Source organism: Macaca mulatta, chromosome 1, assembly GCF_049350105.2.
Source record: "Macaca mulatta isolate MMU2019108-1 chromosome 1, T2T-MMU8v2.0, whole genome shotgun sequence".
NCBI lineage: Eukaryota > Metazoa > Chordata > Mammalia > Primates > Cercopithecidae > Macaca > Macaca mulatta.
Window position 1 is genome coordinate 189,552,531 of NC_133406.1, and position 16,322 is coordinate 189,568,852.

The 16,322-nt window shown below is 38.4% G+C and overlaps 1 protein-coding gene across 1 annotated transcript in view; it reads right to left on the bottom strand.

Moving 5' to 3' along the window:
• The window catches only part of C1H1orf185 (chromosome 1 C1orf185 homolog), a 69,176-nt gene that overhangs the window by 34,478 nt on the left and 18,376 nt on the right, over positions 1–16,322 (bottom strand). Inside the window, exon 2 of the mRNA XM_077983190.1 lies at positions 2,575–2,680. Within this exon, the coding sequence (XP_077839316.1) occupies positions 2,575–2,680 (106 nt within the window). The remainder of the gene's footprint in view (positions 1–2,574; positions 2,681–16,322) is intronic.

Below are 16,322 nucleotides of genomic sequence, written 5' to 3' on the forward strand. Positions count from 1 at the left end.
ACCAGGTTTCACCGTTCACTGGTCTCCAACTCCTGACCTCAAGAGATCTGCCCACCTCAGCCTCCCAAAGTGCTGGGATTGCAGACATGAGCCACTGTGCCCGGCCTCAAAAATATTATGAGTGAAAAAAACAGACATAAAAAGTCCATATGATCCAAGAATAGGCAAAATTAATCTGTGGTGATAGAAACCTGGATAATTCTTGCCTCTGAGGTAGGAGGTCAGGAGTCATGCCTGGAAAGGAGCATGAGGGAACTTTCTAGGGCAATGAAAAGCTCTATATCTTGATAGAGTGGTGGTTACACAGGTGTATATTTGTTGAAACTGATAGCTGTACATTTCAAATCTATGCAGTTTCTTGTATGTAAACTACACCTCAATTTTAAACAGTTACTAAAAAGTAAATCAGCTATAGGATAGTTTTTATTTACTTATTTATTTTTGAGACAGAGTCTCACTGTGTCACCCAGGCTGGAGTGCAGTGGTGCGATCTTGGTTCACTGCAATCTCTGCCTTCAGGGTTCAAGCAATTCTCATAGCTCAGCCTCCCGGGTAGCTGGGGTTACAGGCACGCGCTACCACACCCGGCTAATTTTTGTGTTTTCAGTAGAGACAAAGTTTTGCCATGATGGCCAGGCTGGTCTCGAACTCTCAGCCTCAAGTGATCCATCTGCCTTGGACTCCCAAAGTGCTGGGATTACAGGCATGAGTCACCGCACCCGGCCTAGAATAGTCTTTAAAATGGAGATAATATTACTTCTACCTCATGGGGTTAAGTCTGAATGAGATAATGTATGAAGCACTTGTAACAGTGCCTATGTAGAAAGCAGTCAGTGTTAGCTATTATGATGACAGTGCTATTCCCCTTGTTTAGAAACTGCCAATGGCACAAATAAACTTCATATTCTAGCCTACAAATTCTTAAGTGATCTGGCCCTTACATGTCTCTTCAATCTCATGATTGTTTCCCTTTCTCACTGCAGATTATTCACATTGGCCTTCTTTCTGTTTGTTAAACATGTCAAGACCATTCCTTAGGGTCTTTGTATTTACTCTGCTTTCAGTTTAAAAGTCTTCATATGTCTGGTTCCTTCTAACTCAGATCTTAGATTAAATACAACCTACCTTAGTACACACATATCCTGACTACTTTATTTATTCATTATCTGCCCCCTGCTAGTGGCATTGCAAATCTATGAAACAGAAACTTGTTTAACTTGCTCACAGTTGTATCCTCAATACCTAGAACAATGGCAAGCACCTAATAAATATTTGTTGAAAGAATGAATAAGTGAATAATTTCTCGGTTTCTGACTTCTGAATGTAGATGGGTAGTGTGTATTCATTTGAAGCAGGGAGCACCGGGAGACTGTGTGGGAAGATTATGTTACAATTTATATATTTTAAACATTAGACAATGCAAACACTGAATTTATGTATATATGTATGTGTATATATATGTATGTGTTTATTTTTGAGACGGAGTTTCACTCTTTTCACCCCGGCTGGAGTGTAATGGCACGATCTCGGCTCACTGCAACCTCTACCTCCTGGGTTCAAGCGATTCTCCTCTCTTTGCCTCCTGACCAGCTGGGACTACAGGTGTGTGCCACTACATCTGGCTAATTTTTTTATCGTTAGTAGAGACAGGGCTTCACCATTTTGGCCAGGCTAGTCTCAAATTCCTGACCCCAGGTGATCCGCCCACCTTGGCCTCCCAAAGTGCTGGGCTTACAGGCATGAGCCACCGCACCCGGCCTGAAATGATTAAATAATTAGAAACACCAAGTTTTACAGTTGAAAGGAATTCAGGTGTCAAATGATCTTTTTTCTGTTTCTGGCAAAAGACTACTTTCAGACCATACCAGGGCATTCAGTCAGCTTTTTTCTGAAATATCTCCTAAAGAAAAAGTTTCTTTCCTTTTCTGTGATGTTTTCAATCTCTAAAACTGGGAGTCAATTTAAAAAAACATTTTCACCTTCGCTTACAATCAAACCCATGTCTTCTAGAAAATAAAGGGTCGGCGCGGTGGCTCCCACCTGTAATCCCAGCACTTTGGGAGGCTCAGGCGGGCGGATCATCTGAGGTCAGGAGTTCGAGACCAGCCTGGCCAACATGGTGAAACTCCGTCTCTACTAAAAATACAAAAATAGATGGGCATGGTGTAGCGAGCCTGTAATCCCAGCTACTCAGGAGGCTGAGACAGGAGAAAATCTTGAACCCAGGAGGTAGAGTTTGCAGTGAGCCAAGATCGTGACACTGCACTCCAGCCTGGGCGACAGAGCAAGACTCTGTCTCAAGAAAAGGGGGGGAAAAAAAGAAAAAGAAAAAGAAAGTAGATCTTGTTATCCTTTAAAATTTTAATGCATGAACATTCCTATTACCAGTACTTCTTTTTTCAGGCTACTTAAAAAATGTAAAGCCTTCTATCCCCAACCAAAGGGTCTATAACCAAATCCCAAACATCACAATCAATACTGTCATAGTTATTTAAGTTTACTACCATTTGAAAAAGTCCTTTATTGAATTTTTAAAAGAAAAAAAGGTTAAAGAAATATTCGAATAAACCTTACCTTCGTTTGCAAATCAGGAACCACAAAGCTGATGCCAAAGCAAAGAAACCAATTCCCAAAGTAACCGCACCAGCAGCCAGAAAATAGGTTAAGTAATTAAAAAAACCTATACAAATAAATTACAAAAGATTATTTCACACGTGTATTTTTATTCTCTAGGTAAAATTAAATGATATACTTCAAATGATATAGCACGTTGTAGTGTTAAGACATTAACTAGGAGATTGGGAGATGGGAATTCTAGTCCTGTGCAATTCTAATAAACTCCACGACCCTGGACTGGAGAATTACACAGGGCTTCCTGATGATTATGGCCCAGGGCACATTTCTTTGATGATGCCAGTATTTGAAACCTAGGTTTCGTTTGTGTTTGTACAGCTGCCACCACCTTGTTATCTGTTTTTCTTCCTTCTCAGTCTAGCTTTTTTTTTCTCCAGTATCATTACTGGCAGCCCTCCAACATAAGACTTTTTAAGATTTTCATTTTAAGATTTGTGTTATCAATCTCTATAAGGAGGCAGATAAGGGTAATAAAGTAACAAATATTAAGATCTTAGAAATCTTTATAAGTTTTATCTAAAAGGTAAAATGAGGATGGGCGTGGCGGCTCATGCCTGTAATCTCAACACTTTGGGAGGCTGAGGCGGAAGGATCTTGAAGCCAGGAGTTGGATACAAGCCCAGCCATAGAGTGAAATACCATCTCTACAAAAAATTAAAAAACAATTAACCAGGGGTCGGGCGCCGTGGTTCACGTCTGTAATCCCAGCACTTTAGGAGGCTGAGACCCGCGGAGCACCTGAGGTCAGGAGTTTGAGACCAGCCTGGCCAACATGGTGAAACTCCGTCTCTACTAAAAATACAGAAATTAGTCAGGCATGGTGGTACGTGCCTGTAGTCCCAGCTACTCAGGAGGCTGAGGCAGGAGAATCACTGGAACCCAGGAGGTGGAAGTTTTAGTAAACCGAGATAGTACCACTGCACTCGAGCATGGGCGACACTGCGAGACTCCATCTCAAAAAAAGAAAAAAGAAAAAAAAAATTAGCCAGGTGTGATGGCACCCGCCTGTTAGTCCCAGCTACTTGGGAGGCTGAGGCGGGAGGATTGCTTGAGCCCAGGAATTTGAGGTTACAGTGAACTAAAATTGCCCCACGGTACTCTGGCCTGGGCAACAAAGCAAAACCTCTCAAAAAAAAAAAAAAAAAAAAAAAAAAAAAAAAAAAAAAAGCTAAATGAAAGTAATATAAAGTAAAAGTATATCACCAATTTTATAATTGGAAAAGCCTATAGGAATTATATGGTATTACCCTTCATTTTACAGATGGCAAAACTGAGGTCCACGAAAGAAAAGTTATAAACTAAGGTTATGCAGCAAATTAAAGCCAGACCTCTGTTTGTTTGTTTTTTTCCTGTTATCTTATCCTTGCTACAAATTATCATAATTCTGGTATGTATTAAAAATAGGAATGAAGAAGGCATGGAGTAATTATAGGTTGGTCAAGTCTTCATTAAGATTCTGAAATCTTCATAAAGTAAACCGTAGAAAGCTTTCAAAAAGCGAAAGACGGAAAGAAAGATTTCTGTTTTTGTTTTTTTTTGTTTGTTTGTTTTGAGCAAGACGCTCTGTCACCCAGGCTGGAGTACAGTGGTGAGATCTCGGCTCACTGCAACCTCCGACTCCCGGGTTCAAGCGGTTCTCCTGCCTCACCCTCCCAAGTAGCTGGGACTACAGGTGCACACCACCATGCCTGGCTAATTTTTGTATTTTTAGTAGACATGGGGTTTTACTGTGTTGGCCAGGCTGGTCTCTAACTCCTGACCTCAAGTGATTCACCCGCCTTGGCCTCGCACAGTGCTGGGATTACAGGAGTAAGCCATCGCGCCCAGCTGAGAAAGAAAACTTTCTTAGGAGGCTTTATAGAACTTGAACCTTAAGACAACTGAGGAGTATATTATTTTGGGAAAAGACTGAGTATAAAACTAATTGAAGATCTTTGTGTGAATGTATTATCAAGTTCCACTAAGAATATGACATGATAAAGTCTTTTGTCATTTCCATATTTTTATTGTTTCCTAAGTAATTTCCAGCTTCAAGATAGTGCCTGTCAAATCTTGGTTTTCTTTGAGATTAGAAATGTCTACATTCAGGAATTAATTAGTGGTACAAAAAGTTTATATAAGATTATTTCTGAAAGTGATACTTTTAATATAAAAACTCCAAACGCCCCAAATTGGGAAATCAATTAAATAAGTTATAATGATGCTATATATGAAAAATATATCTAACATTTACACTGCAAATACTATATGCCAGGCACTATTCAAAGTGCTTTATAAACATTAACTTATTTACTTCTCCAAATTCTATAAGTTAAATACTATGATTTCTGCACTTTACAATGAGAAAACAGATGAGGCAAATTGAGGCTAAATAACTTTCCCAAAAGAATAGAACTGGTAAGTGGGGGAATAGTAGTAATTTAAATGTTGCTAAGGTACTTTATCATCTAGATTGGGTGAGGAATACAGGCGGTGAATATCTTTAGATTTTTTTTTAGAAAAACAGTTAAGTATAGATGTTAAAAGTTTAAGGGTAACCAAAGCAATCTACAGATTCAATACAATCCATGTCAAAATAACAATGAAATTCTTCACAGAAATAGGAAAAAATTATAAAATGTGTATGAAACCACAAAACACCCTGAATAGCTAAAGCAATCCTGAGGGGGGAAAAAAAAAAGTTGGAGGTATCACACTATCTGACTTCAAAATATACTACAATGCTATAATAACCAAAACAGCATAGCATTGGCATAAAAACCAGAAACATAGGCCAATGGAACAGGATAGAGAACCCAGAAATAAATCTACATGCCTACAGCCAACTGATTTTTGCCAAAGTGCCAGGAACACTCACTGGGGAAAGAACAACCTCTTGCAGGGAAAACTGGCTCTCTATCTGCAGAAGACCCTTATCTCTCACCATATACAAACATCAACTCAAAATGGATTAAAGACTTAAATGTAAGAGCCCAAACTATAAAACAACTAGAAAAAATAATAGGGGAAATGCTTCAGGACAATGGTTTGAGAAAAGGTTTTATGAATAAGACCTCCAAAGCACAGGTAACAGAAGCAAAAATAGATAAATGAGATTATATCAAACTAAAAAGCTTCTGCACAGCAAAGGAAACAATCAACAAAGCGAAGAGACAACCAGTAGAATGGCAGAAAATATTTGCAAACTATTAGTCTGACAAGGGATTAATATTTAAAATATACAAGGAACTCAACTCAGCATCAAAGAAATATAATCTGATTAAAAATGGGAAAATGATCTGAATAGACATTTCTCAAAAGATACACAAATGACCAACAGGTATATGAAAAAATGTTCAGCATCACTATCATCAGGGAAATGCAAATCAAAACCACAATGAGATATTATCTTACCCTGGTTAGAATGGCTATTATCAAAAAAACAAAAAATAACAAATGCTGGCAAGGATGCAGAGAAAGGGGAACCCTTATAGACTGTTGGTGAGAATGCAAAATAGTACAGCCATTATGAAAAACAATATGGAGTTTTCTCAAAAACCTAAAAATAAAACTACCATATGATTCAGCAATTCCACTTCTGCATATATATTCAAAGGAAAGGAAAGGAAATCAGTATACCAAAGTGACATCTGTACCCCTGTATTTGTTGCAGCATTATTCACAATAGCCAAGATATGGAATCAACCTAGGTGTCCATCAATAAATGAATGAATAAAGAAAATGTGGTATATACACACAATGGAATATTATTCAGTCCTAAAAACAAATAAAACATTTGCAGCAACATGGATGGGACTGGAAGTCAAAAGTGAAATAAGCCAGGAAAAGAAAGACAAAAATTGTAAATTCTCATTCATATGTAGGAGCTTAAAAAGGGGATCTCATGAGGAAGAGAGTAAAATGGTGGTTACCAGAGACTGGGAAGGGAGTAGGGGAGGGGAGGATGACGAGAAGTTGGTTAATGGGTACAAACATACAGTTAGAAGGAATATGTTCTCTAATGTTTAAAGGCAGACCAGGGTGACAACAGTTAACAATAATGTATTATATATTTCAAAATAGCTAGAAGAAAAGCATGGTAATATTCTAAATACAAAGATAAATGTGTGAGGTGAGGGATAGCCCAATAACACTGATTTGAGTATTACACATTGTACACATGTATCAAAATATCACACTGTACCCCATAAATGTGCATAATTATGTCAATTTAAAAAAAACAAAACAACCAAAATTTTAAGAGTATCATAAAAGAGAATCTAAATGGCCGATAAACATGTAAAAATGTTATTAATCATTAAGGAAGTGAAAATTAAACCACAATGAGATACTATGACCACTATATACAGTGCCTAAAATGAAAAAGAGAATATGAAGTGCTGGCAAGGAGGCAGAGTAGCCTGAACTCTCATTCACTGGTGTTGAGAATGTAATTTGGTAAAATACTTTAAAAAATTGTTTATCCCTATTATGAAAGCTGAACACATGCATACTTATGATCCAGCAATTCAACTCTTAGACAAATACCCAACTGAGGAGCATACATGTGTTCCCAAAAACACGTACTAAAATATTTGTAGGAGCACTACTTGACATAGCCCACAAATTGGAAACTGTCTAAATGCCAATCAATAGTTGAATGGATAAATTTAAAAGTTGAATTAATTAAAGAAAACAAAATATTTACTGCAATGAGAAAGAATAAACTACAACTATGCACAACAAAATGGATAAATTTTATAAACGTAATGTGGAGCAAAAGAAGGCAGACATAAAGTTCAAACACTGACATCAGGGGGAAATCTGGGATGTTGGTAATGTTCTGTTTCTTGATCTGGGTGTTGCTTCTATAGGTCTGTTGACTGAAACTTCATCAAACTTACCACTTATGACTTATCAAAAACTAGATCTATATGTGTCAGTATGAATAAAACTGAAAAAATAATATAAAAAGGCAAGTTCTATAAATGTATATTCAATGATCCCAACTATGTACTGATTTCACTTATGCACATTTAAAGAAAACACAAAATAATAGTATTTTTAACAATTAAATATTTAAAAAGTGTTAAAGTACACCAACTTTTAATATTAGTTGTCTTTCGTTGGGGAAAGCGATGGATGGCACTGTGAATAGAACACAAACTTAGACTTTATCTATAATATTTCATTGCTTTTTCTTTTTTTTAAACACTTTTTTAGACTCGCCAAGTGCAGTAGTGATAAGAGAAGAAAGAACTGAACAAGGAGTTCGATCTGCACCTGACTGTGCACAATCAATTAAGACTCACTACCTTCGCAGCAGCCTTTATGGAGTGGTGGGTAAGTTGGGGGAGGGTCTCCCTATATTGCCCAGGCTGGTCTTGAACTCCTGGTCTCAAGTGATTCTCCCATCTCAGCTTCCTAAGTAGCTGAGGTTACAGGCATGAGCCACCATGCCCGATATTTGATTTTTCTAAAAAAATTACAGATCTGGGCAAGGCACGGTGGTTCATTTTGGGAGGCTGAGGTGGGCGGACCATGAGGTCAGAAGATCGAAACCATCCTGGCCAACACGGTGAAACCCCATCTGTACTAAAAATACAAAAATTAGCTGAGTGTGGTGGCGTGTGCCTGTAATCCCAGCTACTCGGGAGGCTGAGGCAGGGGAATCGCTTGAACCAGGGAGTTGGAGGTTGCAGTGAGCTGAGATTGCACCACTGCATTATAGCCTGGCAACAGAGCAAGACTCTATCTAAAAAAAAAAAAAAAAAATTACAGATCTGAAGCTTACATCAGCAAAAAAATGTTCATTTATGAGGAGATTACATGGGTGTTTACTATTCTTTTTCCTTTTCATTTTTCTGCTTTTCTCCAATATGTGTTGGAGACAAGGCCTGACTTTGTTGCCCAGGCTGGAATGCAGTGGCACAATCATTGCTCACTATAGCCTTGAACTCCTGGGGCTCAAGCGATCCTCTGATCCTCCCGCCTTGGCCTCCCAAGTAACTAGGACTACAGGCACATGCCACCATTCCTGGCTAATCTTTTAAATTTTTTTTAGAGACAGAGTCTCACTTTTTTTGCCAAGGCTGGTTTCCTTTTATCAAATATTTAAAAACTATAGACATAATATAATCTCAATTTTGTTTAAAAAAAAAAAAGAGAGAGAGAGAGAGGGAGAGAGAGTTGAAAAACTATTTGTATAAAGAAAATAATCAACATTGATTATTCCTGGGGTAAGGGCTTATAGGTACAATTTTCACTCTAGACCTTTCTGTGTATCAAATTTTCTACCACGAATATCTTAGAAAAATCAGAAAAAAATTTTTAGGCTTCATATATAATTCCTGACTCATCTATTCAGACATTACAAGTCTCCTTGTAGCACCTTCTATATTTTTATCACTGTGTTTATAGCCCACTTAACTTTCAGCTCTGAGAATCTCTGCCCTCCTACCTTTCCTCTCCTTAAAAATTCTCTATTAGGACAGAAAATAGGTGTGATTAGTACACCATTCCAGCCCCTGGTTTAAATGAATCATTTACCTCTCAGGGGAATTTCAATGAGATATAAAGAACATGAAAGTTTGCAAAACATTTTACTACGGGAAGGAAAAATTACATATTTGCTAATACCTTCAACAAGTCTTGCTTTCTGTCTAAATCAATTTGTAAAATGAGAAGGCTTGACTGTGCGATCACTAAGTTCTGCTCCTACTCTGAAGGTTTAGTCAATATATATCATAAAGTCATATTATATACAAAGATAGTATTTTTACTTTTTTTGACTCCACTCTTAAGTATCCTATCTAAAGTAATTCCCCACTTTCAATAGTTACTCTATTATATCACTCTATTTCTTTGTCTTTAATAACAATCATTAATAATATTCTTTATTCATTGGTTTATTGTCTGTTGTCTGTCTTCTCAGAGCCAATAGAACATAAGTCTTTTCCACTATAGTATTCTCAGAGTTTAGAATAATGACTGGTTACTCAATAAATGATTAAATATTCAATGGATAAATGATAGATGCTAGTATTAAAAAATGGATAATAAAAGGTTCTTCCCCCCAAGAAGTATGCTGCTTAGTAGGAAGGACGTACATATTTTTTAAGTTCAATTTAAAAGTATTATGGGTGTTATAATGGAAGAATAATACAAAATAAAGACATAGGAAGATCTACAGAAAGATAGGAGAAAGTTGTTGTTTTTTTTTCAAGGCTGCATAGTTAAACATTGCCTGATAATTTTCTGTTGCCAAATACTAGTCAAGAACTGGTGATTCAAAGATAAGTAACAGGTGGGGCATGGTGGCTCACACCAGTAATCGCAGCACTTTGGGAGGCTGAGTCAGGCAGATCATCTGAGGTGAGGAGTTTGAGACCAGCCTGGCCAACATGGTGAAACCCCATCTCTGCTAAAAACAAAACAAAACAAAAAATTAGCCAGACGTTGTTGTGCACATCTGTAATCCCAGCTACTTGGGAGGCTGAGACAGGAGAATAGCTTGAACCCGAGAGGCGGAGATTGCACTGAGCCGAGATTGCAATGCTGCACTCCAGCCTGGGTGACAGAACAAGACTTCGTTGAAGAAGAAGAAGAAGGAGAAGGAGAAGGAGAAGGAGAAGGAGAAGGAGAAGGAGAAGGAGAAGGAGGGGGAGGGGGGGAGAGGGGGAGGAGGAGGGAGGTGGGGGAGGAGGAGGGGATGGGGAGGGGGAGGGGAAGGGGATGGGGAAGGGGAAGGGGAGTAACACATGATTATGGAGCATACAATCTAGAAGGGGACAAGTAATTTAAACATATCTGTTCCTTAAAATATCCTGAGTGTTATGAGAATAACCTGTTTACAGTGCTGTAACAACAGAGGCAGTTTGGCCCAATGCAAAAACAGTTTTCCAGAAATGACACTTGAGCCGAATCTTAAGATTTAGACTGTAAGAAATAGCCTAGTCAAAGGGATTAAGTCTTAAACCTGATTATGACTTTTCCATATGAAAATAAATAAAACTCTGTCACTACAGCACCCTCCAGCTTACAATGGCCCTTTTCTTACCATTTATAGCCAAACTTATTAAAATAAAAATTTCTACTTCCATACAAGTTCTATTTCCACAGTGATGAAGAACTTCATTAACACAAAATCCAAAAGTCACTACTGACTTTTCTCCCTCTCTTGCCTTAATGTCTATAACTTAAATTCACTTGGTTTTCCTCCCAATTCTATGTCTATAATTGCATTTGTAGGTCCTTCTTCCTCAGCCCATCTATATTCACATATTTATATATTTATGTGTTATATATTTATATGTTATAGACCTATATATTAAATCAGAAGTACTTAGTATTTGTACCAGGAGTATTTTCAGATTAATTTTGGCAATGTTTCCAGAACTGTAAGTCCTGCTTTTATTTTTGAATATTCACAAACTACCTGTTTATTTTGCTCTTCTTGAGTTTTGTCAGATTTCATTCTTAGGTTTATGCTGTATATAAGTGGTTTAGCCCAATCAACAAATATCTGTTGAACAGCAAATATGTGTGAAACATTGCATGGGGGACCAACGGGGGATAAAAAGCTGTTTAAAATAAGAATAATCCTCACTCTGAGGTTTAAAAATCTATAATGAAATATATGCTGGGCTGATATGCAGCCAGTATGTAAAGTGGACCATACTAATTGTTTATAGTTAGTGTCTGCTTTGATCTGATATAAGCCTAACTGAGGCGGGGCGTGGTGGCTGACGCCTGTAATCCCAGCACTTTGGGAGGCCGAGATGGGTGGATCACAAGGTCAGGAGATCGAGACCATCCTGGCTAACACGGTGAAACCCTGTCTCTACTAAAAATACAAAAAATTAGCCGGGTGCGGTGGTGGGCACCTGTAGTCCCAGCTAGACGGGAGGCTGAGGCAGGAGAATGGCGTGAACCCGGGAGGCGGAGCCTTGCAGTGAGCTGAGATTGCACCACTGCACTCCAGCCTGGGCGGCAGAGTGAGACTCCGTCTCAAAAAAAAAAAAAAAAAAAAACAAAAACCCTAACTGGATCCTGAACTTTGAAAAGCTACTCATGATATTGGGTGGATCTTAATGTTCTCACCTGAAAAATGAGAATCATACTATCTCACAGAATTACAGCAAGGAATAAATAAGATAACATTATAAGAAATTAATAACATAATGGCTGGGCACAGTGGCTCATGCCTGTAATCCCAGCAGTTTGGGAGGCCAAGGCAGGCAGATCACCTGAGGTCAGGAATTCAAGGCCAGCATGGCCAATATGGTGAAATCCCATCTCTACTAAAAATACACAAGATTAACCAGGGGTGATGGTGCGCACCTGTGGTCCCCAGTTATCAGAGCAGCTGAGGCAGGAGAGTTGCTCGAACCCAGGAGGCAGAGGTTGCAGTGAGCAGAGATTGCACCACTGCACTGCAGCCTGGGTGACTGAGACTCAGTCAAAAAAAAAAGGGAAAGACATCTGAAACTTAACATGCATATAATAATATCAGGCCATAAAGCAAGACTCAACAAGTTTTTGTTTGTTCCGTGGTTTTTATGGGTTTTTTTTTCTTTTGAGACAAGATCTCACTCTGTTGCCCAGGCTGGAGTGCAGTGGCATGATTGTAGCTCATTATAGTCTTGAAGTCCTGGGCTCAACTAATCCTCCCACCTCAGCCTCCTAAGTATCTAGGACTAAACATGTGTGCCACCATCCCTGGCTAATTTTTAATTTTTTTGTAGAGAGGGAGTCTCCCTGTGTTGCCCAGGTTCGTCTTGAGCTCCTGGCCTCAAGGGATCCTCCCACCTCGGCCTCTCAAAGTGCTGGAATTCCAAGTGTGAGCCACTGTACCTGGTTAAGACTCAACAAGTTTTATAATATCATTATTATATATACCATGTTCTCTGACAATAATGCAATTAATCCCTACATTAATAACCTAAAATATACCCTAAGAAAAGCTCCCATGCTTGGGGAAATTTAAAATCACATTGTAAATAACTCATTGATTAAAGAAGAAATCAGTAGAACCTAGAAAATACACAGGACTAGATAATAATGAAAATACTATGCATAAATACTCATAGGAACACAGCTGGAGCCAAATTTAAGGAAAATATATGGCCCTAAATGCATATATTAGAAAAGAAGTTTGAAAACTAATGAGCTTAGCATACAAATTACAAGATGAAAAAGACCAGCAAAATAAACCCAAAGAAAGTAGAGGAAGAAAATAATAAAGAACAGAAATTAATGAAATAAAATTTATGATTCTTGGTAAAGACTAATACAATGAACAAATCTCTAGTAAAATTAACCAAATGAAAAAAATAGTCCAGGCGCGGTGGCTCAAGCCTGTAATCCCAGCACTTTAGGAGGCCGAGACGGGCAGATCACGAGGTCAGAAGATCGAGACCATCCTGGCTAACACGGTGAAACCCCGTCTCTACTAAAAAATACAAAAAACTAGCTGGGCGAGGTGGCAGGTGCCTGTAGTCCCAGCTACTCGGGAGGCTGAGGCAGGAGAATGGCGTAAACCCAGGAGGCGGAGCTTGCAGTGAGCTGAGATCCGGCCACTGCACTCCAGCCTGGGCAACAGAGCAAGACTCCCGTCTCAAAAAAAAAAAAAAAAAAAAAAGAAGGCATAAATAAATAATATTAAAAATGAAGAAAGAACATAATTACAGATAGAGCAGAAGTTAAAATAAATACTTTCAATGAATTTATGCTAATATATTTGAAAACTTATAAAAAATAATGTATACCTAAAAAGTAACAAAAAGTGACTCAAGAAGTAATAGAAAACATATAGGAACGGTATCCATTAAACTGAATCAGTAGTTACAAAATTTCCCCCAAAGAAAATAGAAAGCCCCAATAACTTTACAATTTCTACTGTATACCCATGATTCAAGTATTTCTTATCTTATACAAGCTCTTCCAGAGAATAGAAAGAGATTTCTGGTTGTTCGTCTAAATATATTTTCCTCTTCTTCCCGGGCAAAAAGTCAGACTACATGATCCAGCTTCTCATACCTTTAGGTGAAGCCATATGACTGAGTTCTAACCAATAGAATTTGAGTGGAAGTGATGTCATAAAAACATTCCACACAGTTTTCTTCATGATCTTTCTCCCTTTGGGCTGACGGGGGTAGAGATGATCCCCAGGGAAACCTTGGAAGCCACATATTGATGTTACCACCATCAGTCAACTGGATCTAATGGACATTTATAGAACATTCAACCCAACAAGCGCAGAATGCATATTCTTTTCAAGTGCACATGATACATTATCTAAGACCAAGAAATCGTTGAAAACTGTCATAACTTCTAAATAACACATTTCTAAATAATCATTACTCTAAAGAGGAAGTTTCAAAGGAAAATAAAAAAATATTTTCAACAAATAAAATGAAAACACAGTAAATCAGGATTTACAGCATGCCACTAAAGCAGTACTTATGGGGTTTAATCTACCATTTTTTTAAAAAAAGGGCAACCTTTTAGCTTTCTGAAATTATGGGTCCATTACTATACTATATATTTCATCACAAACTTATTTGACTTTTTATTCTCGATGAACTACAAATGTATATTCCGTAATCTAATCGCTTATGTGAGTAGTCAGGTAGGCTATGGAACATTTTTTGTTAATTTTGCTTTGCCTTTTTTTTTTTTTTTGAGACGAAGTCTTGCTCTTGTCGCCAAGGCTGGAGTGCAGTGGCACGATCTTGGCTCACTGCAATCTCTGCCTCCTGGGTTCAAGTGATTCTCCTGCCTCAGCCTCCCAAGTAGCTGGGATTACAGGCACCCACCACCATACCCAGCTATTTTTTTGTATTTTTGGTAGAGACAGGGTTTCACCATGTTGGCCAGGCTGGTCTCAAACTCCTTAACTCAGGTGATCTGCCTACCTCGGCCTCCCAAAGTGCTGGGATTACAAGCATGAACCAATGTGCCTGGCTTGCTTATTTTTAAAGTAAATTGAATCCAATGAATTATGTATATCTTTGTTATCAAGCAAAAGAGGCTCACTGCCCAATGTGATTGCAGCAAATACTATGACATTGGGTTTTTGAGAAAAGAAAAAAGAAATGCTTTTTTTTTTTTTTTTTTTTTTTTCAGATAAGGTCTTGCTCTGTTGCCTAGCCTGGAGTGCAGTGGCTCAATCATGGATCACTTCCACCTCAATCTGCCAGGCTCAAATGATCCTCCCGCCTCCCTCTTCCAAGTAGCTGGGACTTCAGGCATGTGCCATCACACTCAGCTAATTTAAATTTAAAAAATTTTTTTCGGTAGAGATGGGATTTCACTATATTGTCCAGGTTGGTCTCAAACTCCTGAGCACAAGTGATCTTCCCACCTCAGACTCCAAAACTGCTAGGATTTAAAAGCATGAGCCACCACACCCAGCCAAGAAGCTTTTTATTGCAAGTCAACCAACAAAGAGACAGGAGTCCAGCTCAAATCTGTCTCCCTATGCTGGCTTCAAGGCAGTATTTTTATTAGAAAACTTCAGGGGGTGCATTCTGAAATTAGTAGGTGATTGGTGGAAGGAAACGGAGGTCTGGAAAGTCCTCAGGCATGTGTACTTATCTCTTCATGCTTCCTCATGGGTCCCATGTGCAAATTCAGGGAGAGTTAATAAAAAACACATGGTGGAAATTCAGGCTGTAATGTCAGCAAATTCATTCTGCGCAAACTCTAATTGGCCATTTTGGTGTCAACTGATTTTAGTCAGTTTTGTTTTCTTACTATTAATAGCAAAGGAAATTTCAGCTTTTCAGCAAGTTATTTCTTATGTGTCATCCAGGAAACTCAAGAATATCTGCTGTTAGTTTCTTTTTTTTTTTTTTTTAATTTATTTATTATTATTATACTTTAAGTTGTAGGGTACATGTGCATAATGTGCAGGTTTGTTACATATGTATACTTGTGCCATGTTGGTGTGCTGCACCCATCAACTCGTCATTTACATCAGGTATAACTCCCAGTGCAATCCCTCCCCCCGCCCCCCTCCCCATGATAGGCCCCGGTGTGTGATGTTCCCCTTTCTGAGTCCAAGTGATCTCATTGTTCAGTTCCCACCTATGAGTGAGAACATGCGGTGTTTGGTTTTCTGTTCTTGTGATAGTTTGCTAAGAATGATGGTTTCCAGCTGCATCCATGTCTCTACAAAGGACACAAACTCATCCTTTTTTATGGCTGCATAGTATTCCATGGTGTATATGTGCCACATTTTCTTAATCCAATCTGTCACTGATGGACATTTGGGTTGATTCCAAGTCTTTGCTATTGTGAATAGTGCTGCAATAAACATACGTGTGCATGTGTCTTTATAGCAGCATAATTTATAATCCTTTGGGTATATACCCAGTAATGGGATGGCTGGGTCATATGGTACATCTAGTTCTAGATCCTTGAGGAATCGCCATACTGTTTTCCATAATGGTTGAACTAGTTTACAATCCCACCAACAGTGTAAAAGTGTTCCTATTTCTCCACATCCTCTCCAGCACCTGTTGTTTCCTGACTTTTTAATGATCGCCATTCTAACTGGTGTGAGATGGTATCTCATTGTGGTTTTGATTTGCATTTCTCTGATGGCCAGTGATGATGAGCATTTTTTCATGTGTCTGTTGGCTGTATGAATGTCTTCTTTTGAGAAATGTCTGTTCATATCCTTTGCCCACTTTTTGATGGGG